The sequence below is a fragment of the Carettochelys insculpta genome, chromosome 5 (assembly GCF_033958435.1).
Source record: "Carettochelys insculpta isolate YL-2023 chromosome 5, ASM3395843v1, whole genome shotgun sequence".
In the NCBI taxonomy this organism is placed as follows: domain Eukaryota; kingdom Metazoa; phylum Chordata; order Testudines; family Carettochelyidae; genus Carettochelys; species Carettochelys insculpta.
The window spans coordinates 62,150,987-62,177,784 of NC_134141.1; the positions used below are offsets into that span (position 1 = coordinate 62,150,987).

Here is a 26,798-nt window from a genome sequence, read left to right on the forward strand (position 1 = left end):
GAGCCCAGTTAATTTTCAAGTCTGTTGAACACAGGGCATTCTCCCCTTTCTGAGCCTCAGAGGTCCATGCAAAGTTAATGCTGCTTCAAAAAGCATTAACTTACACTGTGCATACCCCTAAGAAAACGAGCCATGTTTAGATGCAGAGTAACTTATCAATGGCAGCATGGACACTGCTCCTAGACAAGGCTAGAAAAGAAACAGAGTGGCTGACACTCTGCAGGACTTGATATCCCCTTCTTTATGGATGTCCAGGATCTCACAGGGTTGGAATGTTGCGCTTTGCTCTAAAATCCACTCCCACATGCAGTGACAACTAGTTTGGATTGCCATCAAGTCAATCTGCATTTCTCTCAGTGATCTGGACTCAGGAAATCTGACACAAAAACTGCAATGGATAATTAATAGTTCACATGCATAGAGTGGAAATTAAAAGCTTCCATGGCAGCTGTAACTTGATCACATTATACACTGTGATATTGCTTAGTACTTAGAGATAACATTTCAGATAGCAGAAGACTTTGCATTCTGAGTATCCATTTAAGCTTAACATCCAACTGGTCAAGTTACAGTGGCTGCTGAAAATATAACTTTTTGAATTTTTGACTTAGTCATGGCCAGATGTGCTGCCCACACAGCCCCTTTGCAACTCTGCTGTATTACCCTAGCTCCCATATGTGTCACTCAGGGATGGGGCTTTGGGGAAGGGGTAGAACCCTCCTCCACACACACTGGTGGGGTAGGGGGAGTGGAAAAAGTGGAGTGATGTGGCTGGAACCAGGGGAATGGAGTGGGCAGGGTTGCCACTCTTCCCTGTGCAGGGGAAGGCCCTGATCCCTGGTAGTCCCTGGGCTGCCCTTACTTGAAGGAGGGGCTTTTGGGGGAAGAGACGGAGTGTGGGCAGGGAGGGGGCAGAGCAGAAATTTGCAGGAAGAGAAGTTGGGGCAGGACAGGAAGAAGTGGACAGTCATTTGTCCAGTGCTCCTCTGGGCCAAACCCCCTAAGCAATGTGACCCTGTGTCCCAGGATGCAATGCCTAGAGCCAGGCCCAGCCCTGCAAAGATGGTGCTGCCTGGGGCAAAACATGTTGGGCAAGCTTGCCCTGCAACTCCCGTCCAACGGCTCTCATTTTGGGGGCAGGGTAGGGCCACAACAGAATAAAATGCCCCTGCCTCCAATCTTATGTCAAAAGAATAAAAATGTAGTGGGACTCTACAAACGCCTATTGGCTGTACTAGAGCAGCCCCCTGAGCACCGGGCCTACTGCCTGACCCTCAGCAGAACCACCGTGCAGGCCGGCCAAGCAACGAGGAGCCCAGTGCCTGGCCTCCCCCCCCCGGAGCCCGCCCAGCTGCCTCCCAGGGAGCGCAAAGACCAGGGGAGCCCTTGCGCCTCCGAGTCCAACTTCTGCACTCCCCACCGCGCAACACGCACACGGCAGTGCAACTGCTGCTGGCTCTGAGCGCGGGCCGGGCCGGGCACGTCTCGCAGGCAGCAGCCAAGCTCCAAGGCTTGACAGGAGACACTGGGGCCAGGGCAGGGGCGGGCTCGGGGGTGCCGGCGTCCAGGGCATGCGTGGGCAGGGCGCCAGGCTCGGGGGCGCGGCAGTCAGCCCGCTTCCCCCGCGAGCCGTCCAGTCTTCACCGCCTCGCGTCCCTCCCCCCTAGCGGACGCGCCCGAGCCCAGCTGCTGCCGCGGCTGAAAAGTGCGAGGCGGTCGGGCGGGCGCGCTCCCCCCCTCTCCCCCCGGCTCCTTCCAGGCCGGGACGGGAATCCAGCGCCCGGGAAGCCGCGCGAACCCGCGCGCGCTACGCTCGTGCGCGAGGAGCGCCCGGCTCGCCGCCCCTTGGCTCGCCTGGCGCCGCTGCTCGCCGGGCGCGCGCTGCCTGCACGGCGGGCGGGCGGACTGCGGGTCCCAGCCACAGCGGGCGGCGCTGGCCGCCCCTCCTCCTGAGCAGAGCCGCATGATGGCGGCAGCCGCGGCCGCGGTGGCGGAGGTGAGCGCCAGCAGCACCGGGAGCAGCAGCAGCGACACGTCCAGCACCGGGGAGGAGGAGAGGATGAGGCGCCTCTTCCAGACCTGCGATGGCGACGGGGACGGCTACATCAGCAGGTAAGAGCCTCGCGGGGAGGCGCGGGCGCGTGCCGCTGCGCGCGGGGATTCCCCTGCGCCGCTCAGAAAGGGGCAGCGCAAGTTCTCCGCAAGTTTCTCGGAGGGAGTTTGCAGCCGGCACCTTTGTGCAGGGGCAGCTTGGCGTGGCGGAGCAGCCGGGCTCCGCTCACTTTGCGGGACCTTCTTTCTTGGCGCGGGTAGTTTGTTAGTGTCGCGTGTGGGCAGAGCTGGGCACCACCTTTAGTGCTTCCTAGGATCCTTGGCTTAAGTGATGCTTCTCAGTGAGCCCTTTTTTAGCAGAGAAGGAGCTGAGCGCTCCCTTAGTGGCTGTGGGGGCACGAGTCACTGCTCTGAGGGCAGGGTGCCTGCAAAGCAGCCAGGAAGGTGAACGCACCCTAAACTTCTAGAAGTTAGAGCTTTAGTTTTTACATCTCTAATCCCACCCACTCAGTTATTCTGCCTGTGCAGAGCTTTTCCTAAGGCTGCGTCTACACTTACCTGGAAGGTCGATGGCTGTTATGTGATTTTTGGTACGCTGGTTGCGTACCAAAAATTGACTTTGCAGCTGTCAACTTGTGTGGCTGCGTTCACAGCAGGTCAAGGGGTGAGCTCCTCCTGTCAACCTGCCTTAAACATTGTGGTTCGTGAGGAGTTCTGAGGTTGACATTGACTCAGAAACGTGATGTTTTGTGCATGCGCGAAATGGCGTCCTGGAGGATTGAACCTAAGGGGTCAATCTTCTGGTGTTGGTGTAAACGTAGCCTAAGGCTATGTCTACACTGCAAGATAAATTTGAATTTGAGGCAGTTAGCTCGATATTACAATGTGAATGTCAAAAGCAACAAGAAGTCTTGTGGCAACTTATGGACTAACAGAAATTTTGGCGCATAAGCTTTCCTGAGCAAAGACCTGTGTTGTCAGTTGCATGAGTGGGGGTTCCAGAGCAGAGTCTGGGAAGGAGGCTCTTGAAGAGCTACAGCGTAATTTCAGCATTTTCCACTCCACAATTAACCTCAGCCTGGACCAGTCCACACAAGAGATCCATTTCCTGGACATTACTGTGCAAATAAGTGATGGTCACATAAACACCACTGTATACCGGAAACCCACAGACCGCTATGCTTACCTACATGCCTCCGGTTTTCATCCAGGGTGTACCACACCATTCTTGTCTACAGACAAGCACTAAGGTACAATTGCATTTGCTCCAGTCTCTCAGACAGAGACGAACACCTACAAGACTCTTACCAAGCTTTCCTGAAACTACAATACCAACCTAAGGAAGTGAAGAAACAGATTGACAGAGCCAGATGTGTAACCAGAAGCCACCTGCTTCAAGATGTGCCCAACAAGGAAAACAACAGAACACCACTAGCTGTCACATACAGCCCCCAGCTAAAACCTCTCCAGCGTGTCATCAGTGATCTACACCCCATCCTGGACAATGATGATTCACTCTCACAGACCTTGAGAGACAGGCCAGTCCTCACCTACAGACAGCCCGCCAACCTGAAAAAAATTCTCACCAGCAACTATAGACAACACCACAATAACTCTAAACCTGGAACCAATCCCTGCAACAACCTCGGTGCCAGCTCTGCTCACATATCTACGCCAGCAACATCATCACAGGACCTAACCACATGTTTTGAGGGGCAATGTACTTTCAAGTGAACATTAGGATGGCCTTGGTTCAAAAGCAGTAACATACCTATTTATCATCTTTTAAACTTCAGGTATCTTTGGCAAGGTTTCTTTGGCATCATCTTGAGTCGTCTGATTTTTCTGAGGCCTATCAGTTATATTTTAGTCTTGGGCACTTGGCATAGTTTACATTCCTTGTACACCTGATGGAATGCATATCTCCCTTGGCATTGCAAACTGCTATTTTTTTCCACTAAACTACTTTGTGGCATATTGTGTATGCACAAGTGGATTTGCCCAGTGGTTCTCATGAATTTGCATAGTTTAGGCCCTCTGCAGAGAGGTCTTTATGTCTCAGACATTTCCTTCTTGTTCCTTCTCATTCACAATAAACCAGCATCCACATGGCACTCTGTAGCAGTTTTTTATGTGGAAAAATAATATTAGGAAACTGTTTAGGTAATTTTTCTCCTTTTAATATGATGTGTGTTTGGTCTGTTTTAAATATTAATTGTAGTGTCTGCTTTTGCTCCTAATTAAATCTTGTTTTCCTTATCTATACTTTTCCTTTTGCTGCTGCAGCTTTTCTATCCATACAGTTTAGCCACCTGCCTTCTGCTCTCCTGGACATGCTTGTCTGACTTCCCATTCTCTCTTGCCTACTTCCACAGACTTTTCTTTGCTCCTTTTGCCCATTGGTGCTTCCGATTTCCAGTGTTAATTCCTGTTTCCTAGCCTTTTCTCCTGTAGTTCCAGTTGAGGCAAATCCTTCCTTGTTCATTGCTTCTTTTACAGGCCTGCTGTTCAGCTTTGTAATAAAGATTGTAGGCATCTGTAGTAGCACCTGGAAACAAAGGAGAAAGCCAGCACCTTGTCATCTCCAGCCAGATTCCTGTAGGCCACAGGTCGCCACAAAGTACAGTTTCAGAACCACTAGACTTTTCCTCTTTTAAGCATCCATTTTTGAGAAATTTTAATTTTAAATGTAACAAAGATTTTCCCTCACCCATTTTGCTGCTGCTGTTCAATGTAATTTAGAACCATTGAAAATACACACACAACAGCCTTTCCACTGGCATCCCTGAAGTATATTTAGTCTTTTGTTTGCATACTAAATGCCTCCAGAAGAGCATTGCAGGTTGCTTCTTGGTTTTAGAACTCATCTAAAATTTCAGCAGTCTTATGGGAAGAGGAGATCTTATTCTATAAGTAAAGGCAGGCAGTTTTCCATAGTACACATTTTCATTTAGTATGTGTGACAGGGAGGATGAGTAGGGCCCTGCAAATCTGCTTTATGTCTGTGTGTGTTCTTGTAAGTGGATATGGGTGTGGATACTGGTTGAACCTCTCTAGTCCGGAACTCTCTCGTCCTGCAACATCCATAATATGCCATGATTTTAGTTAGCTGGATGACCACTTATTGTGCATGTGGCCAAGTTTTCTGAGGTCCCATGAAGTTTGTGTACAGCCACTGGCTCTCAGTGTTCTGTGCTGTTATTTAGATGTAATTTACCCCAAATGTCTTCCAAGAGTCCAGTAAGCAGCGGAAGTGTTGAGAACGGTGCTAGACAATATTAATGTCCCATGGTCCATGAAAGTTTTTTCTTCAGCACCTGTGAGGTATCCAGAGTGCCAAACTAGAGAGGTTCAATCTGTATCTGCACTCATTTGTGCAGATACAGATGCAGATGTGGATACCAATTTTGTATCTGCCCAGGGCTGTAGTGAAGAGTTTGAAACTTTAAAGAAGTTATATGGAGTCTCAGCTGTGGAAACTATATTGTGTATTAAACTGAAAATCCCTCTAAATATTATCAGGGAAGTAGAGTCACATATGGAGATAAAAACAAAAAGCAGTCAAGTAGCACTTTAAAGACTAGCAAAACAGTTTATTAGGTGAGCTTTCGTGGGACCTAATAAACTTCAAGTGGGTCTGTCCCATGAAAGCTCACCTAATAAACTATTTTGCTGGTCTTTAAAGTGCTACGTGACTGCTTTTTGTTTTGATAGTGTATAGACGAGCACGGCTTCCTCTCTGTTACTATTCAATATGGAGATAAAAGTCACCTCCTGAGAGAACAGTTAATTGTCAGCCTCTGAATAGCTAAGATGACATTTAAAGTGATAAACTGATGCATAATTGTTAGGTACGATTATTGATGACTAGGACTGGAAATGGAAAATTGCAATTGAAAAATGAAGTGAATTTTAGAAATTCACCTTTGTAAGTTGTGCTGTTTAGCACCTGAGACCTATTTTACTTCAATACATGAATGTTTACAAACTACTCAATTATAAACAAAATGCTGCAAGTTGGCCAATGTGTTACGAACCTCTTTACTTCAATTGTGTTTGTTTTTTTAGTTGAGGACAAGCAGTTAGCATCCTTGATGGAGCTCAGCAATAACAAGTTACTTTGGAAATACACCCATATTTAGGTTCCAGTCTTGCTTTTAAGTCAGTGGGAACTTTTGTGATGTGCATCATTGGGAGCAATATTCAACCCTTAATAAAATAATAAACTCTTCAGATAAGGACTCTATTTTTACTTATTTCTGCCCTGTTAACCATATTATATTTATTAATTAGAAGCTGTTGATGGAATAATACACAACGGTAATTGTTTTGCTTTTATTTGTCTTTGAGAGGTATTAAAAACATTACACGTCTGAAACTACAGTGAATTAAATATCTCTTCTGTATCACAGAGTTGGCTCAATGGTCAGGACACCTGTAGTCTGTTTCTTTTATAAGGTCAACATGTGTGGCACTACTGACTGTTGATGAAGAAAGTGAGAATGCTGTTCAGTTTTCACAGGTGGTGGAGTAGATTGATGTTTCCTTTTGAAACTTAATGGCCATGTAGTTTTATAAGCATTCTGTTTTGAGTCCTAGTGAGTTTTACACTTGCTATAATACATAGAAAAATGCTTTACTGTAGTCTTCAGTTAAACGACGCAGTCCTTCAGTATCTTTGTTTCATATTGTAAATACCAGTAGATATGCTTGTGTATTAAAAGTGAAGCGATTATGCAAAGCAATTATGTAAAGAAACTATTCCCCAATGCAGTTGAGAGCTTGCTCAAAGCCATACCACCTGTGGATTAACAAAAGACCAGCTAATGCTACCAACCATCGCCTAAACATTAAAGCTCTGCATCTTAATTTATTTATTAATGAGGCTGTTATAAGTAGGACTGTTAGTGATTTTAAAAAGTGTCACCAGCACTGGGAGCGTACGTAGAGGTCAAAAGTCAGATTTCAGCCCTCTGCCTTGGAAAGATTGCTGACCCCTGGTTTAGACTGAAGTGCTCTTGAAAGGGATCCTGCTGATCACAAGCTAAATATTAGTCAACAGTGTAAAACTGCTTGGGAAAAAAAAACAAACACCATTATTGAATATGGTAGCAAGAGAGTTGTAAACAAGACTCCAGAACTAATTCTTCTATTGTACTTTATGCTGATTAGGCTTCACCTGGAGTATTGTATTCAGTTCTGGGTGCCACATTTCGAGAAGGATGTGGACAAATTGGAGAAAGTTCACAGAAGGGCAATAAAATGATTAAAGATCTATAATACATAAGCTGTGTGGTAAGATATCCAAAAGTACAGAGGAGGTTGGCAAGCGTAATTACAGAGCTATTGTCCATTATATTTGAAAAATCACTGAGATCGGGAGAGGTCCCTGGTGCTTGTAAAATAGCAGATATAGTACCCATCTTTAAAAAAGGAAAGAAGGACAATCCAGGGAACTATAGACCGGTCAGTCCATGGAAAAATCATGAAGGGGATCCTCAACGAATCCATTTTGAAGCAGCTGGAAGAGGGGAAAGTGATCAGGAGTAGTCAACATGAATTCATCAAGGTCAATCATGCCTGATCAATCTGATTAGCTTTTGTGATGAGAAAACTGGCTATGGGGACATGGGAAAGTCAATAGATGTGATATACCTGGACTTTAGCAAAGGTTTTGATCCAGGCTCCTACAATATTCTTGCCTGCAAGTTAAGGAAGTATGGATTGAATACATGGACTGTAAGATGTAGAAGGCTGGCTAGATGGTCAGGCCCAACCGGTAGTGATCAATAGCTTAATGTCTGGTTGGCGGTCGGTTTCAAGTGGAGTGCCCCAGGGACTGGTTCCGTGGCTGGTATTGTACAACATTTTTATTAATGACTTGGATGAGGGGATGGATTGCAGATGACACTAAGCTAGAGGAACAGGTAGATACATTGGAGGTTAGGGATAGGGTCCAGAGTGACCTAGACAAATTGGAGGATTGGGCCAAAAGAAATCTGCTAAGGTTCAACAAGGACAAGTGCATAGTCCTGCACTTAGGACAGAAGAATCCCAAGCATTGTTACAGGCTGGGGACTGACGGGCTGAATAGCAATGCATCAGAAAAGGACCTGGGAATTATAATGGATGAGAGGCAGGATATGAGTCAACAGTGTGCCCTTGTAGTCAAGAAGGCTAATGGCATACTGGAGTGCATTAATAGGAACATATCCAGCAGATCTTAAGAAGTTATTATTCCCCACCATTTGGCACTAGTGAGGCCATATCTGGAGTATTGCATCCAGTTCTGGGCCCCCCAATACAGCAAGAATGTGGATGCATTGGAGAAGGTCCAGCGGAGAGCAACGAAAATGATTAGGGGGCCAGAGCACATGACCTATGAGGAGTGGCTGAGAGATTTGGGCTTACTTAGTTTGCAGAAGAGAAGAGTGAGGGGTGACTTCCTGAAGGGGGGGTCTCTAAGGAGGATGGAGACAGGCTGTTCTCAGTAGTGACGGATAGGAAGACATGGAAACATGTCTCAAGATACAGGGCAGGAGGCATAGGTTGGATGTTAGGAAAAATTATTTCACCAGGAGGTAAGGCACTGGAATGCATTACCTGGAGAGCTGCTGGAATCTTCATCCCTACAGGTTTTACAGTGGCCTGGCTGGCATGAGTTAGTCATGGTTGATCCAGCTTCAGGCATGGGGCTGGTCTTGATGATCTCCTGAAGTCCCTTGGAGCCCTATGATTCTATGAAGAATGAAAATAATGGGTTTGTTTGGTCTGTAGAAGAGGAGGCTGAGGGAGGATGTAACAATTTTCAAGAACACAAAGGTTTGTTAAAAGGAGAGAGAAAAGTGTTCTCCTTAACCTCTGAGGATGAATTGAGACACATTCAAATTTAAGTTGCAGCAAGAGTGGTTTAGGTTGGACATTAGGAGAAAATTTCTGTCTGACAGAAGCTGTGTCTACACATGCACGCTACTTCGAAGTAGCAGCACTAACTTCGAAATAGCGCCCGTCACGGCTACACGTGTTGGGCGCTATTTCGATGTTAACATCAACGTTAGGCGGCGAGACGTCGAAGCCGCTAACCCCATGAGGGGATGGGAATAGCGCCCTACTTCGAAGTTGAACATTGAAGTAGGGCATGTGTAGCCGATCCGCGTCCCGCAACATTGAAATAGCGGGGTCCGCCACAGCGGCCATCAGCTGAGGGGTTGAGAGATGCTCTCTCTCCAGCCCCTGCGGGGCTCTATGGTCACCATGTGCAGCAGCCCGTAGCCCAGGGCTTCTGGCTGCGGCTGCTGCAGCTGGGGATCCATGCTGCATGCACAGGGTCTGCAACCAGTTGTTGGCTCTGTGGATCTTGTGTTGTTTAGTGCAAGTGTGTCTGGGAGGGGCCCTTTAAGGGAGCGGCTTGCTGTTGAGTCCGCCCTGTGACCCTGTCTGCAGTTGTGCCTGGCACCCTTATTTCGATGTGTGCTACTTTGGCGTGTAGACGTTCCCTCGCAGCGCCTATTTCGATGTGGTGCTGCGCAATGTCGATGTTGAACATCGACGTTGCCAGCCCTGGAGGACGTGTAGACGTTATTCATCGAAATAGCCTATTTCGATGTAGGCTTCACGTGTAGACGTAGCCAGAGTGTTTAAGCACTGGAATAAATTGCCTGGGGAGATTTTTGAGAATAAGTTAGACAAACACCTCCTAAGGATGGTCCAGATCAAGGGTGGGCAATAATTTTAGGTGTGGGGCCACTCCAAAATTTTGGTAAGTTGTCAAGGGCCATAGTCTTCCATGATATTAATGGAGGTGAGGTGGAGTGGGATCTAGGAGGGAGTTTGGGTGAAGGAGGGGGTTGTGACCTCCGGGTCTTCAGGAGGGAGCATGCGTATGGTGTTGTAGTAGGCATTTGCAATTGTATATTCAGGCTACATTTATATTACCTACTGGGGCGATCATATCTGTTTATGCTTGTCCATTTAAGCATTTCGTTGTGTGTGGTTTTAATATCAGTTGTGATAAAACTGTTCTGGTTTGGTACTGCCAACAGTGTATGTATGATTACGATGGGTTCCTAAGGCCTGCTTGCAGACATAGAGCTTTAGCTGTTAATATCTGTAGCTGGATTGAGGGTGAATTTAGAGGTTCTCTGGTAGGATTTGTGAGTTGACAGCTGAAACAATATTCCTAATCAGATTCCCAACTCCACTCAACAGGGTGCCGGGTCCAAGATGGGGTTTTGAGCTGGGGTAGGAGTGCAGGAAGGGCTGCAGAAATTTGGGTTATGACCTGGGGTCAGGGATTGGGTACAGAGTCTAGGAGTACTGGCTCAGAGCAGGGGTGTAGAGGGTTTGAGTTCTGTGGGGTGGAGCATGTAGGGAGCAGAGTGTTTGGTTTATGTGGGATAGGAGTGCAGGATGTGGTGGTGCAGAGGGTTGGGGGAAGAGAAGGCTGGGATGCCAGAGGCAGACTTCACCTGGAAGGCACTTTCCTGGGCAGCTCCTGGCCAACAGCCCAGCAGGTCCCTAGGCCAGGTTCCCTGCCTTCCCCGTACACCATTTAGAACAGCTAGCTACAGGGGTCATATGCTTCTCTGAACACTGCAAGCTCACGGCGAGTGTGGGCTGTGTTCCCTCTATTTTTACCCTCCATGTGTGGAATAAACTTTATTATGTGCACTCAGGAGTGTGAGGATATGCAATACAGTAAACCCTCCATTTAATGGACTGATGGGGGGGAGGGGTGTCTGTTATTCCCAAAAGTTTGTTAAATGCGAGGGTTTAGTGCCCCCCCCAGGCTCTCCTAGCCCCAGTCCCTCTCAAAAGAAAACCCCCCAGGCCCCCCTAAAAAACAAAAACAAAAAAAAACCCAGCCACTTGCCAAAGCCACCTCTGGAGGATCCCTTGGACCCTGCCCTGGCTCAGGTCCTGCTGCGCAGCTGCGACTCTGCCGTGTGCCGCCGGAGGCAACTTGCTGAGTGCAACTGCAACTGCCTTGCCACTTGCGGCCTGAGGCACCTGCTGCGCACGGAGAAAGACACCTCACTGGCACGTACTGTTGGCAGTGGGTGCTCCGCTAAGCAGTTGGGCAGCGTTTGAATCTCTCCTGGATGGCTGCCCAAATGCTGATCTTACAGGGAGCGCTGATGGGGAGGAGGGTACTTTGTGCATTGTTTGCCTCGCACACAGACCGTGTACAAAGCCTGTTCCCTCCCCCATGCTTGCAGCATTTGGAGAAGCTCATGGCCCCCTGCAGCTGTCTGTGCTGAGGGCAGGGCAAACAGGGAGCCTGGCTGAGTCTCTGCTGTGCTGTGGGCCAGAATCCAGCCTGTGAGCTGTATTTTGTGTAGCTGGTGTGTGCTCCTGCCATGAGAGCAGGGGACTGGGCTTGATGACCTCTCCAGGTTCCTTCCAGCCCTGCAAGTCTGTGATTCTGGGAAAATTCACCTTGCAGAATGGGTATAACACCTGGATGACATGCCAAATTCTTTTTCCGTACCCTCTGGAGTTCAGATTACAGGCATAGTCACCCATTTCTAGCTGAGCATTGCATTGAAGGTTATGAACACTTTTTTGGTTCTCAGACTCTGGGGTGAGAAGGACTCTCACAGACAGCTGGGTTTTCTTGCCATAAGTGTCTCCTTCAGCTTTTATACTCTGTTCTTTTGAGATTTTGGGAGTTAAGATCTGATAAATGTCTGTTATTGGCAGCAGTCAGAAAAAAATCCAGTGCTTTATGTATGTCACACAGTGATTTCAAGTTTTCAACATTGAACATTATCTTGTTTGTCAGAATCTATCAGTCAGTTTGTGCATTTGCCAGTCCATTCAGAGCTTCTGCTTTAGAGCCTATGAATTCAGGGTAAGATACTAGGAGATCCAGTAGCACTGTCCATACATAATTCACATGACACGCAGCAAAATACAAGCTCATCCACCAATGTGGTACAACAGGGGTAGTTTAATCAGCAGCTGGTGCTGTGCAAAACAAAGCTTTCAACTAGTTTGCATGCTTCAAAATGGCCACAAATCTAATGGCACAAAATGTTACGTCTTTCATTTCTTTGGTAGCAGCAGCAACATTAATCACATGAGCAGCACAGGTAATGTGTAGCAGCTCTGGCTTCTGATTGCTTTTAACCTCCCATGCAGACTTAGCCATGTAGGAAGCAGAATCTATATTAGGCTACGTCTACACTAAGATATACATTCAATTTTATTAAATTTGATTTTATAATTCTCGGTTTTATAAATTTGAATTTGAGTATCCTCACCTCCCCACAAAGTCCCCACAAAGTTGACTTATTGCTGCCTCACTCAATCACTAAACATCAGCTGTTACAGCAGTGCATTGTGGGAAGCTATCCCACAGTTCCCTCAGCTCCATCACATTCTGGGTATTTTCGTTGGTGCAGCCTAGGAAAAACATGCCCCACAAGTGGTTGTGAGTATGTGATGTCATCTTCCCACATTATATTGCCCTCATTCCCCTCCCGCAGAAAGCAAATGGCCATTTTTTCAGAAGGAAAGAAGGAAAAGTAGGAAATCCCAGGAGAAAGAAAACCAATAGACTGGCTTCAGAAGGTGACTGAACCATGTAAACTGGTTGCTCAGCTGCTTTTTCCCATAGAAAAGAACGCCTTTGCATTATTATTGTTCCCTTTAGGAATTATTATTATTAGGCATTACTGTTTCTTTTAGGTACCCTTTGGGGGCTGTCTCCAGTGGGGGCCTATTGACAAGATCCCCTCATTGGCTTTCTGCCAGGCCTCCGGCACATGCTGCTCCACCAAAAACATAGCAAAGACAGACAGCCCCAGAAAATCTTTGGTGTGAGGGGCGGGAGATTTCTCCTCAGCAACAGCCAGTCTCTGAAAATCTTTGCCACGGGGAGGACGTCCCCCTGGCGACAGCCAGCCTCAGAAAAATCTTTGCTGCAGGGGGCAGACTTCCTCCTGTTGACAGCTAACCCCCAAAATCTTTGCTGCAGGGATGGATGGTGGGAGACTTGCTCCCGGTGACAGCCAGCCCCCAAAAATCTTTCCCGCCTTTGAAGCCTTCAGCATGTGGGCCAGGACACTGCTGTCTGGCAGCATGGTCTGCCCTGCAACACAGACATATGGTTTTATTGTTTCGGGGCTAGCCATGTGATGTGGTTGGGCAGGGGACAGACCCCAGCTGTCTGGTGTCTGGGAGAGTCAGGGCAGCTCCTGTACAAATGTGAACCACAGAAAAGAAGTTTCTCTGCCTCTCATACAAGCACAACCCCTGCAGCCTCCCCGCCATGTGGTGCACTGGGGTTGGGGCTGGCACCAATTCTGAAAAAAAATGTTGGCCTCTCTTGATACATCCTGTGCAGGGATGCCATGTTGGGGCTGTTTTTTCATGGGTAGATGTGATCGCCACGCTGATAATAAAGAAATTAATTCAAAGTGAGCCCAGGTGCCCACTTCAATTTCCCAGGCTTCATGGTGCTGAATTCAAATGTGCAGCTTCCTGTTACCGACTTCTTGCGCCCATGGAGAGCAGCAGAGATGGAAATGGCCGGAGCAGACAACTGTGGGGCATTGTGGGATACATATGGGACATCTCTGGAGGCTAATAATGTTGATGGAAATAAATGGCATTTCCACACGAGCATTAATTTGACCTTTTAAATTCGAACTTGGCGTTCCCTAAAATCGACCTAACAGTATTTACAGTGACATTGTAAAATCGAGTTAACTGCCTTAAAATTGACTTGATTATGTAATGCAGACATAGCCTAAGTGTTTGTGTTGTTTGCTTTCAACATGCTTCTTTATTCTGCCAGCATGAGCACCGACCTCATTGCTGCAGTACTTGCAGCTCAGTGCACCTTCTTCACTCACATCTTTTCTTGAAAATAGGTAAGCACTGATTTCCTTGTTGGTATTCAAGCGTAGATTTGTATTTTCACCCCACGTTTTCCTTTTTACCTTATCTACTAGTGATCCCCAAGGTGTGTACCTAGGTTCCAGGGGCTCTGTGTGTTGGCAGCTCAGTGTGTATCTGGTAAGAATGGTAGGAGTAAGACCAGGTGGGGCGTCTTCTAAGACCAGTGGTGGGCAAACTTTTTATGTTGGGCCCCACTTTTCATCCCTGCCTTAGCAGGACCCTTCCCAACCTGTCTAATATAATCTAAACAGCCCCAGAAGCGTGCGTTGGTCTCCTGGAAGTGATGTGCTGTGCTCCCTCGGCAGTGGAGGCCACAGGAGCTGGGGGGAACCAGTGGAGGCTGCGGGAGAGGCAGTGGAGACTGGGTGAGGGAGGCAGATTGCACTACATTCCCTTACAAAAATTCACACTCCTGTGCTAGACAACCCAGAGTGGGAGAGGAGAGAAACTATGTATAAGGACAGAGGCCCCTGTTGATTTGGGAAGGGTTGGAGACATGACTACTTAGGGGAAGTCCCAGAGCAAAGTGAGTGACATGGGAAAGCCTGGGAAGAAGAGCTAGCCTGATCCCCTCCTTGGGAGTCCTGGAGGGTATGGGAGAAACCACTTTGAGGGTAGTCTGGAGTCAGCCCTGGAAATGGCAGGAATGGCTGTGTGGGCATCCAGAAGAATCATGGACACTGAAGGAAGTAATCAGTGAATAGAGGATGTTACACATCTTCATCTATGCATGTGAGTGTTGTTTGTTTAATTGCAGTGCCAAACTAAACAGACTCTCAGAAATAAGCAAGCGGCATTTCCTTCTGAGCCAATCAGTGTTCATACGCAGTGTTAACATTTGATTTTTCCGACATATACTACATGTGTGTTTTGTATTTTGCAGTCTGGAATTGCGTCTGTCTCACAGTTGCAGGACATAACACTTGAGTAAAGCTTTAGTGTTTAACAAAAATAAATACCTGAAAGATTACTGAGTGGATCGATAAAATGGTTTAAATGAGTAAAAATTGAACTCCTTTAATAAAAAAAAATCTGGTAATTTATCAGTGAAAACTGAAAATATGGAAACTAGTCATCTGTCACTAGACAAACGCAGAGGTTAAAAAACCTGCCTGTCTGAGACATGGTTGGTACCTCTCATTAAAACATATGTTGACAGCTTCTTTTGAAAGGGATTCTCAGAAGAAGTTCCTGAGGAAACTTGCCTGACTTGTCACATTACATGAATGGACTTAATAGTTATGTAGATCTGTCAACAGTCTCTGACTCTCCAATCAGATTGTCACTTCCATATTTAATGGGCTACCGTAGTCTTGCCTCCTCAGTTTTTCCCACATCTAAGTGGCTGTAAGCACTTGGTAGCTGTGCAAAGTCTGTGGTTATGGACTACAAAAACAGTTTTAAAAAAATCTCATTTATGGGAACATTATGAACTTCTTAAAATGTTTTTGTCTTAATACACATTTCTTAATTTTTCAGTAGCTGGGTTTAACTTGTATACTAATTTTAATAGATGTGTACAACTTAGTTAGAGCTTAATAAGATTTTTACTGTGAGATAAAGATCTAGGATGAAATCTTACCTGCCCTGAGGTCAGTGGGAGTTTGTCAATGACTTCAGTGGAGATGGAACTTGACCCATTGCGTTCCTTAACTTGTCAAGTGTTGAGGCAAATAAATGGTATAGTTAGGCTTGAAAAAGCGCTCCAGACAGTTATGGGCTAGAAGTCTTAACCTACTTGCCTGAGATGGATATGAAACTGGAGGATGGGTGGCTCCCACAAATGATATAATCAACCTAATCTCTCTCACTCAGTGTAACTGGGTAGGTCAAGGGAGCTGGGATTTATTTTAGGGTCAGAGGGGACTGGTGATGGAGGGTGGCAGTCACCAGCCATGTGCCTCCCTGCTCCCTGGGGAAGAGGCGGGACAATTGCCTTCCACTCCAGGCCCTGTTCTGCCTCTTCCCCCAGGTAAGGCAGCCTGGGGGATTTGTGGGGCAGCATCGGCAACAGGAGTCTACGCTGCCCCCGCCACAATCTCCAGTAGCGTTGGGGAAGGCACAGCAAGGTGGCACCAGCTTCTGTTGATCTCTGGCTCTGCTGCTCCAGGGGAGGGGCAGAACTGCCCCCACACTCCGCAGCAGGAAGCAGCATGGCTGGAGCCGCTTTGGTGCTTCTTCTTGTGGCTGTTGGTGGGTGGAGGAGCATGGACTCCTGTTGCTGGCACCAACCTCCAGCTCTGCTACTCCCCCGTGTGCTCTCCTCATGCATTGCCCTGGTGAGGGTGGTGTGTCTAGCTTTTTCTTAGGGGCTCCATCTCTTACAAAAGCCTCTTTGATTAAAAAATCATCTTTGTCTAATTGCAGAGCTCCCTGCCTGCTCCCCGGGGGCTGCAGTTACTTCTCAGCCACTTCCAGGAGTGGTGCCAGGCCAGGGCAGACAGGGAGCCTGCCTGAGCCCCAGTGTGCTACCTGACCAGAGCCTGCACCCATTACTGTTCCTATACCCCAAGCCCCTTCCTACAGCCAAACTGCCTCCGCAAGGTTTTACCCTCTCCTACACCCCCTGCCCCAGGCTCACCTGGAGTCCCCTCCTATGCTCAGAACCCCTTGGCTCTGGCCCAGAGCCCAAACCCCAAACTACCTGCCCTGCAGCTCCAGTAGTCCCATGGGCTACCTTAGTTCAGGGAGAGGGCAGGGTGGGGAAGGACGGAGCAAGGTTAGGGAGAGGTGGGGCCTGATGTGGAAGGGGGTTGATCTGGCCTTCCCCGTCATCTGCCACCCTCTGATCCTAACAATTATTCCAGCCCCTTTGACAATGAATGAGTGAGAGGGTTGAGGGAGAGCAAGTGACAGAGGGTGGAGGGATTGAGTGAGTAAGATGGGACCTCTCAAAAGGGAAGGGGTGAGGAGAATCTTCGGGCATGGCGGCAGGGAAGGGGAGATTGGTGGATTAGACAGTTGGAAGCCCTAATCTCAATTTTCACAAAGTGATCCAAATTCATCTGTGTAGCTTCTTGTGGTTTGCGGACTTATTCCAGGGATAAATTTGGCCACTGTGTGGAAGCTAGGTGAAGTATATGAGGTTCAGATTTGTTTTTCATCTAGCATACCAATATAGCATGTCAAATTGACATCCAGCTATGGTTTTTTAGAAGATTATTAAATGGCTCGTCTTTATAGTCCACTGGGGGAAAAGTTAAGAAGTACATTTACTTTTTTTTGGGTTTCATTCTGTAATTCGTGTAAATTCCTGTATTCATTAGGTTGAACTTGATCTATTTACAGGACTTAATGTTTTGGCACCTACAGAAATTCTTATCTTCTGTTTTAAATCCCCAAACTGATTTACCTGGAATGGTTTAAACAAAGTAATGGGGGTCATATTTCTGATTTCTATAGCTGCTGTAGTCTTTCAAGATGTATGCATGCGCATTTGTGGTGTATATGTTTAAATAGCTGTTCTTATTGTGTGTAGAACCTAAAATATTTTGTTCTATATTGGCAGCAGAGGAGCAAAGGGCTCAGCAGACTTGAGTGGAAATTTATATCCAGATTGCAATGAAGAGCAATAGGGTCAGGAGGCTCTGTCCTTAAATTTTAATTATAGGTAATCTATTCCTGTATTCTGGAATTAATAAATGAAATAACTCCCCAACGGCAGTGATAGGAGTCGCATAGGTTGCACCTATGTTGACAGACATGGGGCCTGCAGTTCTTCACCTCTACTTGTCAATGTAAATCCATCAATGGTGAGAAGACGAACTGTAGAATAGACAAGACTCATGTGGGCTCTGTTGTTTCTGTAACTTTATTCCTTTCCTCAGCTTTTAGACATTATCCAGTCGCTTGGTATGTTTAAGTGGGTAGCTGTTCCTACTGCTGCTTGATGGATTGCTGCCAGGTGATTCACATGGGAGAGAAAGTGAGATCTCTTCCTTAAAAACTTAATGGTTCACGAGTGCAGAGACTGCATGCTCAGTTGAGCTTTGTGTATGAATACTGTTTTCTTGTTTGTATGTGTGTGTATCTATTCCCAGCATTAAAGCCTTTCATTCATTCTTTCTTGTAAATCCCTTGAACCATCCTTTAGAATGTAGGAGTTCAGTTCAAGATCTTGAATGATACCTCTCAGACCGAAACACATTCTGTAGCATTAAATGTACAGTTGGATTTCTTAAAGCTATGGTAATCCAGCTTCCATGATATGCTCTGAATGCAGCATAGCTTTAAGGCAGCGTTTCCCAAAGTGTGGTCCGCGACCCAGTACCGGTCCTTGGAAAAAAAATACCAGTCCTTAGAAAATATACAAATTATTGTGCATGATCCTATTGATTTGGTCCATTTTGTGTTTTCTCACATAATTAAGGGAATAACAATAAGTTAGGCACATAAGTATTTTATATCAAGATTTATATCATTATTATGTACTATTATTATTGTGAATAAATAATGAACAGTGAAAATGTATTCATTTATCATTCATTGGTTTTTTTATAAGCATTTATATTTTTGGGCTGCAAAAAAAGGTACTGAAAAAAAACCAAGCCCCAACTATATGAAGTTTGGGAAACCCTGCTTTCAGGGATTGTTTGACTATGACCTAACTTCATATGAGAGAGACAAGGTGGGTGAGGTAATATTTTTTCATTGGCCCCTTCGTAATCAATGTTCCCGCTATTTTTTGCCATCCGTTTCCAGTAAAATAAATTTTATTAGGTGCACCAAAGCATGTGCAGATGTATACCACAAGTAGAAACACAAGCTGCTGGCTGTGGGCGCTCTGCTACTCAGCTGGGCAGCATTTGAATTTCATGGTAGCTGCCCACGCACACAGCTTACAGGAACACTGCCTCTATGGAAGGTACACACTTTTGAGCTTTGCAAGCTCTGGGGAAGGAAACCAGTTTCTGAGTTACATAAAAGTTCACCTGTGTTAACTCCTTGTGTTTAACAATATGTCCAACTTATATTTAGCTCAGACATTCTCATCTCTTGGGACCAGCATAGGTACAAAACCACTGCAAACAGCTGTAATATGATTCAGTTATTCTTCTTTCATGGATTAGAAGAAGCAAAGGATCATATATTAAAGCAGCTCCACACTATAAGGTTAAAATAGTGCTTCCATTTTCAATAAGCACAAGAACACAGGCTTCACGAATGGATCTAAGACATGGGAGGAATCCTTCCGTCACAAATCAGCAGCTGGTTGCACAGCTATTATGCTTCTGCAATTGTGGTTTTATTGATACCTTTGAGAAAACTGTGACTTGTTTCCAAGGCATCCACCATCTGCACTAAGTTGCTGTTTAGTCCAAAAGCACGTGCAGTGATTAAAAGAACGATCATTTGGCTGTTTTTTGCAGCAACTGAGTTAGAGACTGATGAAACCTAAGGTAGGGGGCATGCTAAAGGGGATCAAGACAAGCATATATGTGAGCATATTGGAGGTTGTATCTAATGCCTGTCTTGCTTGTTGTTTGGTCTGTGGTGGAACTTGCAGCAGCAAAAGAAAATCCTGGCTTTGGTGGTATATTTATTAATACAGAGGGCACATTTGAAGGGCTAAATTTCTGGGTCTTGGTGGTGGGGAAGAGGAGCAAGGTGCAAGGAAAAATCCCAGATTTATATCTTTGAAGTTTCCATGGTGCCAAATATACCAGGTGATGGTGAACACACAGGTGGCAAATATATCCAGTGATAGCGGCAATAAAGATTCACCTGGTTTTAATGTTTTTTTGCATTCAAAAGAGCGATCTAGTGTTTTTGTTTTTGTTTTTTTAAAGCCAATTATGGCACTATTAGAATTGACACTGATGAAGAGAGCCTCACCTCAGTGGTTGTCTCTAAAATTACACTAAAATATCATCACAGTCATCGCATACACGTGTATGTTTAATAAAGCTTTTAATTTTCAGACTCTTCTGCCTTTCAAGATATACTGCAGTTGCTGTTAGAACATGGATTTTCCACAGTAAAATTAATCATAACAGTTTATATTTAATCATGTAAACAGTGAAGCGTTCTTGAGATTTGATACACATACAAGTTAATGTCCCAACTGCAGATGTTTTCTAATCCTGTCATGTTATTCCCTGTTGGCCAGTAGGGTAATCAGAAACAAAACCTGTGAGTGAACACAGTCACACAGTGTGTGCACGACAGCAGGCAGCATCGTGAAAAACCAAGAGAGAGCCAGACACAATGCGAACCAGAGTACATAAAAAAGACAAACTCTGGTATATTCATCTCAAATAAAACAATCAGAATGCAGAAAAATTGAAGGGCCTCAAGGGCAACACTAGCAACAGCATTTCAATTTAATTTATTTCCAGAATTAAGGCTGTCATGGTGGGGGGTGTCCCCCATGCTTTAGGAAAATTGGTTTATGAATATTAATATACATAACTCAAAGATGCTTTATGCAAAACAGCTCATGTAACATATTTTAAAATGTCTGCTTTATCCGTGAAACCTAATGTTGTGTATATATCGTTCTTGTATGTGGAATTAGGAATATGTGGTGTGAATCTGGTTTTAATTCTATTCTAAATATGTTAACAAGGACCTTTAGTTACATGTTAGGAACTTAATGGCTCAGTATTCAAACCAGTGACCCTGTGGCAGGGCCTCCAGCCCCACACGTCTCCTGGGGGCTTCCAACCCTTAGTCAGGCCTCTACGGCCTAGTCAGTATCACCCAGTTTGGCCTCCACAGTCTACTCAGTATCCCAGTCAGGCCCCAGTGGCCTAATCAGTATCCCAGTTAGGCCCCAGGGACCTAGTCATAGTTTTGGCAGGTCAGTGCTCCCCCTCCCTTGAAAGCCACTGGGGGTAGGGGATCCTGGACCCTGTTGGTGGTGGGCGTGCGCCACCCACCAATTCAACAGGGAATCCTTCTGCAACCAAAGCTCATGGGCAGCCTCCTGGCTCCCTGCCTTGGGTTACTGCCTGCCCCTTCTAGGTATAACGTTCTGCTCCTCCTCCGGCTACTGCTGCTGCAGCTGCTACTGTTCCACCCCAGGCAGCTGCTGCTGCTCCCCAGTTCTAATACATTTTGTTAGTCTTAAAGTGCTCCAGGCCTGCTTTTTAATTTTGTGAAGATACAGACTAGCTCACAAAGAGGCTACCTCTCTGTGACTGTTCACAGGTGTTCAAGCTCTGGAGGGAGGGAGAGGGGCACAGGGACAGAGTGTAAATCCAGTAATTTACGGTGCTCTGAAAGTGCTGGGAGGGAGTGGGAGGAGTAGTAAGTGCAGGGCCCCAGTATGCAAGAGGCACGTGCGGGAGTGGGGCAGACGAGCATCTGTGGTGGAGTCCCAGTGAGCTGCAAGCTGCTGTTGCCCACTGAGGTGAAGGAGAGCCACTGATGAGACCCAGTCATTATTCTTGGTTGTCCATCACTGCTGTAAACCCAAGCCAGAGTAAAGCATCTCAGATAAGAAAAACTGTTTAGGGTAAAAATTTGCATGTAACAAGCTTTTTAGTATATTAAAATTAGCTGGTCTGTTTTATTTATTTTGGCTGAGAAACTTCCTTTGATCTGTCTGTTTTCACTTGCAATCATTTAAATCCTACGTTTTATACTTAATAAAAACACTTTTGCTTATTATCAACCCTCACGTAAATAATTGTTACTGGGGAGAGAGGAGGAGCAACTTATGGAAACATCTCTCTAATTGATAAAAAGGGGTATACATCTTTATGAGCTTTATCTGTATAAATCGTTGACACAGTGTGGCAGAGTCAGTCTCATTCCTGGGCCCCAGGTCCTCTGTTTCATCCGCTGGTCCCACCATATGAACCCTGTTATCCTTGCTGTCGAGTGGAACTGCCCCCTGTACATAACCTTCATAGACTTTGAAAAAGCCTTTGACAGCATTGGTAGAGAGACTTTGTGGAAACTGCTGCAACACCAGGGCATCCCATCCAAAATTATTAACTTGATTCATTCAGTGTTTGAACCCTTTGACATGCCAAGTTATTCACAATGGTGTCTTTTCAGAATCCTTCAGCATACTGTCAGGAATGTGACAAGGGTGCCAATTGCCACCTTTCCTGTTCTTGGTTACAATGGACTGGATTATGAACAGAACAGAAGATGGCCATCAACGAGGCATTCACTGGACACTTTTCAAACAGCTAGAGGACGTTGATTTTGCTGATGATGTCTCCCTGCTTTCACATCAACATGTAAGCATGAAAGAAAAGGTCACAACACTAGACAAAACTGCCTCAATGACTGGACCGAGCGTTAACAAGGAAAGACCAAGGTAATGAGGATCAACCAGTGCAACAGCACCATCATCACACTGGGAGGGGATGACTGGAAGATGTGGAGCAGTTCACACCTACTTGGGGAGTATAATGGGCATAGATGGAGGAAAAGATAAGGATATCAATGCCAGGATAGGGAAGGCAGCAGCTGCCTTCAAGACTCTCTGTCCCATATGGAGTTCATACATAATATCTGCAAAGATGAAATTGTGGCTCTTCAGCACAAATGAGAAGAGTTGTGCTCTTGTAGGGATGCAAAACCTGACGTGTGAAAAAGTCTTCGAATCATAAGCTACAGACATTCATAAACGGATGGCTGAGGTACATCCTTCACATCAGATTACAAGACTTTGTCACAAAAGAGGATCTTTGGAACATGGCAGGACAAGAACCAATTGACATTGAAATCAAGAGAAGAAAGTGGGGATGGCTTGACCACACTCTCAGAAAACCATCACCCAGCATAGTCTGTCCAGGTCTCACGTGGAATCTTCAAATAAAATGAGAAAGAGGAAGACCTCAGACAACGTGGAGAAGGTCTGCTGAGATTGAAGGACAACAACTGGGGTACTCCTGGTGTCAGTTAGAACTTTTGTCCCAAGACACACTGAAGTGGAGGAATCTTGTAGATGACCTATGCTCCACGTGGAGTACAAGGGTTACGTAGTAGCAGTAGGTCCCTTTTGGTGTTTGGTTTCCTGGGTGTTGTCAAGGGGCCTATAGGTGAGAACTCCCAGAGATAACCTGATTCAGTGTCTGTTGCTCAGTTGGGGTGGGGTGGGGAGCAGGGCAGTAACCTCAACTCTGGCCTTGGCTGGGAGAGACCAGAGCTTCTGGCCCAGCAGGACAGAGTGATGGGGAACCCCAGATATCAGAAAGTTAGCCATCCGTGTCTTGATCAGCACGCCAGAGTACAACCCCAAGGGAATTACTGTGATCCAACCTGCCTCCATTTGAAAAATTGACACCACTACATTTTGTCAACAGTCATAGAAGCATAGAATACTAGGGTTGGAAGGGACCTCAGGAGGTCATCTAATCCAGCCGCCTACCTAAAGCAGGATGAACACCAACTAAATTATCCCAGCCATGACTATGTCAAGCTGAGACTTAACCTCTAGGGATGGAGATTCCACCACCTCTCTTGGTAATGCATTCCAATGCTTCACCACCCTCCTGGTAAAATAGTATTTCCTAATATCCAACCTACACCTCTTCCTATGTGACTTCAGACCATTGCTTGTTCTGTCATCTGTCACCATTGAGAACAGTCTCTTCTCATCCTCTTTAGAGCCCCCGCTACAGGATGTTGAAGGCTGCTATCAAATCACCCGCAGTCTTCTCTTCTGCAAATGAAATAAGCCCAAATCTCTCAGCCTCTCCTCATAGGTCATGTGCTCCAGACCCATAATCATTCTTGTTGCCCTCTGCTGAACTCACTCCAATGCGTCCACATCCTTTCTATACTGGGAGGCCAAGAACTGGACACAATAGTCCAGATGAGGCCTCACCAGCACTGCGTAGAGGGGAATAATAACTTCTTTAGATCTGCTGGAAATGCTTCTTCTGATGCACCCCAATATGCCATTAGCTTTCTTGGCTACCAGGGCACACTCATATGCAGCCTCTTATCCACTGTAACCCCAGGTCCTTTTCTGCTGCATTGCTACTTAGTCAGTTGTCCCCAGCCTTATAACAGTGCTTGGGATTCTTCTGTCCCAAGTGCAGGACTCTGCAATTGTTCTTCTTGAAAGTCATCACATTTATTTTGGCCCAATCCTCCAATTTGACTAGGTCACTCTGGACCATATCCCTACCCTCCAATGTGTCTACCTTAGCATCATCTGCAAATTTGCTGAGGGTGCAATCCATCCCCTCATGCAGGTCATTAATAAAGAGGTTGAACAGTACTGGCCCTAGAACTGATTCTTGGGGCACTGCACTTGAAAGTGACTGCTAGCCAGACACTGAACTATTGATCACTACCCATTGGGCCCGTCTGTCAAGCCTATTTTCTATCCATCTTACAGTCCACGTATCCAATCCATAGTTCCTTAACTCTTGGGCAAGAATATTGTGGGAGATTGAATCAAAAGCTTTGCTAAAGTCAAGGTGTATCACATCCATTGACTTCCCCATGTCCGCAGAGGCCGTTACTCTATCATAGAAGCTAATCACATTCATCAGGCATGACTTGCCCTTGGTGAGTCCATGCTGACTACTCTTGTTCACTTTCCCCTCTTCCAAGTGCTCCAAAATGGATTCCTTGAGGATTCACTCCATGAGTTTTCTGGGGACTGAGATGAAGGTGACTGGTGTATAGTTCCCTGGATTGTCCTTCTTTCCTTCTTTAAAAGATGGGCACTATATTTGCCTTTTTCCAGTCATTTGAGACTCTCCTGATCTCCACGAGTTTTCAAAGATAATAGCCAAAGGCTCTGCAATGATATCTGCCAATTCCCTCAGTACCCATGGATGCATTAAATCCAGACCATGAATTTGTGTGTCTAGCTTTTCTAAATAGATCTTATCCCATTCTTTCACCACTGAGGGCTGCCCACCTCCTTCCCATACTGCATTACCTAGTGCCGTAGTTGGGGAGCTGACCTTGTCTTTGAAGACTGAAGCAAAAAAATCATTGAGTATTTCAGCCTTTCCCACATCATCTGTCACGAGGTTAACTCCCTCATCTGGTAACAGCCCCACACCCTCCCTGATGACCCTCGTATTGTTAACATGCCTGTAGAAACCCTTCTTTTTACCCTTCACATTCCTTGCTAGCTGTAGTTCCAGTTCTGCTTTTGCTTTCCTGATAACCTGCTGGTGTTCTTCAGCCATATATTTATACTCCTCCTTACTCATCTGTCCAAGTTTCCACTTCTTATACACATCCTTTTTGAGTTTAAGCTTGCCAAGGATTTCACTTGTAAGCCAAACCAGTTGCCTGGCACGTTTGCTTTTCTTAATTTGCATCAGGACAGTTTGTTCCTGTGCCTTCCATAAGACCTCTTTAAAATACTGACAGTTCTCCTGAACTCCTTTCCTCTTTATATTAGCTTCCCAGGGGACCCTGCTCATCAGTTCTCTCAGGGAGTCGAAGTCTGCTCTTCTGAAATCAAGGGTCTGTATTTTACCGCTCACCTTCCTTTCTTTTGTGAGAATCCTGAAATCTACTACCTTATGATCAGTGAAGCCCAGGTTGCCACCCACTTCTATTTCTCCTATTATTTCTTCCCTGTTTGTGAGCAGTCAGCCAAGTTTGAAGATTTAATTGGTTGTAAACCGATGATCAGATTTTTCTTTTTTTTTTTTTGCTTTCTTGCTGTGGTGTCTGGTCAAACATTCAGATGCCTTTCCAAGCAGGGTATTGGTCTGGTAGTTTTGTAGCCACTGTTGCTTGTCTCACATTTCAAGAACAGTATGGGCCCAGCAGTCAAAGGTAAAAATTCTGCCCCCAAAGCAGTACTGTACTCAGTAACTTTCCTCTTGGAGTAGCTTGCAGACCTTGAAGTAGCTGGGGGACATGAACCACCTGGTCCGTTTTCTTCTCTGGCCACCTTTTAAGTATGATTAGACTGCAGTCGCTCCTCCCTCCTGGGCCACCCAAGAGTTTGGCAGTTACCTTTCAAGAGCTCCAGCTGAACTGTATCTGTCCAAGCAAAAGTCAAATTTGACCATTCATTCTCACTCCCCTGTGTACCATATGACACAGGAACAGCTGTAGCTGAGAAGGAGCTAGGATAATTTGAGATCTTCTCCCATAACCCAGTTGCTTCCTTAGAAGGCTTTTTGAAATCTCAGACACTGTTTTTTCTAAGGGCCTTTCTCAAGGTACCAAACCAAAGATTCTTAAGCAAAGTAAGCAGTTGTGGGATAAGGGGGAGGGTCCTCCCATGAATCAGTTACTGATTAAAGGAAAGAAAACAAAAAGTAGGAGTACATGTACATTATGATTTTCACAGTTAAAAATGATAAATTGGAAGATCCCCCAAGGATCTGTACTGAGACCTGTGCAGTTTATTATATTCATAAATGATCTGGAAAAGGGAGTGAATTGGGAGGTTACAAATTTTTCAGATAATACTAAAATATTCCAGATTGTTAAGTACAAAGCTTACTCCAAAGAGTTCCAAAGCGATCTTACAGAACAGGGTGATGGCACAAAATGGCAGATGAAATTCTTCAGTGTTGACAAGTGCAAAGTAAAGCAGTTGGAAAATATAATCCTAATTATACATCCAAAGTGCTAGGGTCTAAATTAACTGATACTAATCAATAAAAAGATCTTGGAGTTTTCATGGATAGCTCACTGACTATAAATTCGTCTTTAAAATTTTCATTGTCATAATCCTCAACCTTTCCTATGTAGTCGAAAGAAAAAATGCACAATATTTTAGGAAGTTTCCATAGTGGTCTGTGCAGTGATGTGAAGCATTCAAGGATCTACGCTTGCACTAGCGCTGTACTGGAGAAAATGGCACCATCTCCCATTTTTCAATGGTTATTGGGTGTTCTGAATTCTGGGACATTGCTTTGCATTCTGGGATAGTGACATCAAGC

At 45.6% G+C, this 26,798-nt stretch overlaps 1 protein-coding gene across 1 annotated transcript in view; it reads left to right on the forward strand.

The window, feature by feature from the left end:
• The first annotated feature begins 1,739 nt into the window (after positions 1 to 1,739).
• The window catches only part of MCC (MCC regulator of Wnt signaling pathway), a 377,449-nt gene continuing 352,390 nt past the window's right edge, over positions 1,740 to 26,798 (forward strand). Inside the window, exon 1 of the mRNA XM_074995215.1 lies at positions 1,740 to 2,112. Coding sequence (XP_074851316.1) covers positions 1,964 to 2,112 — 149 coding nt within the window. The 5' untranslated portion in view covers positions 1,740 to 1,963. The remainder of the gene's footprint in view (positions 2,113 to 26,798) is intronic.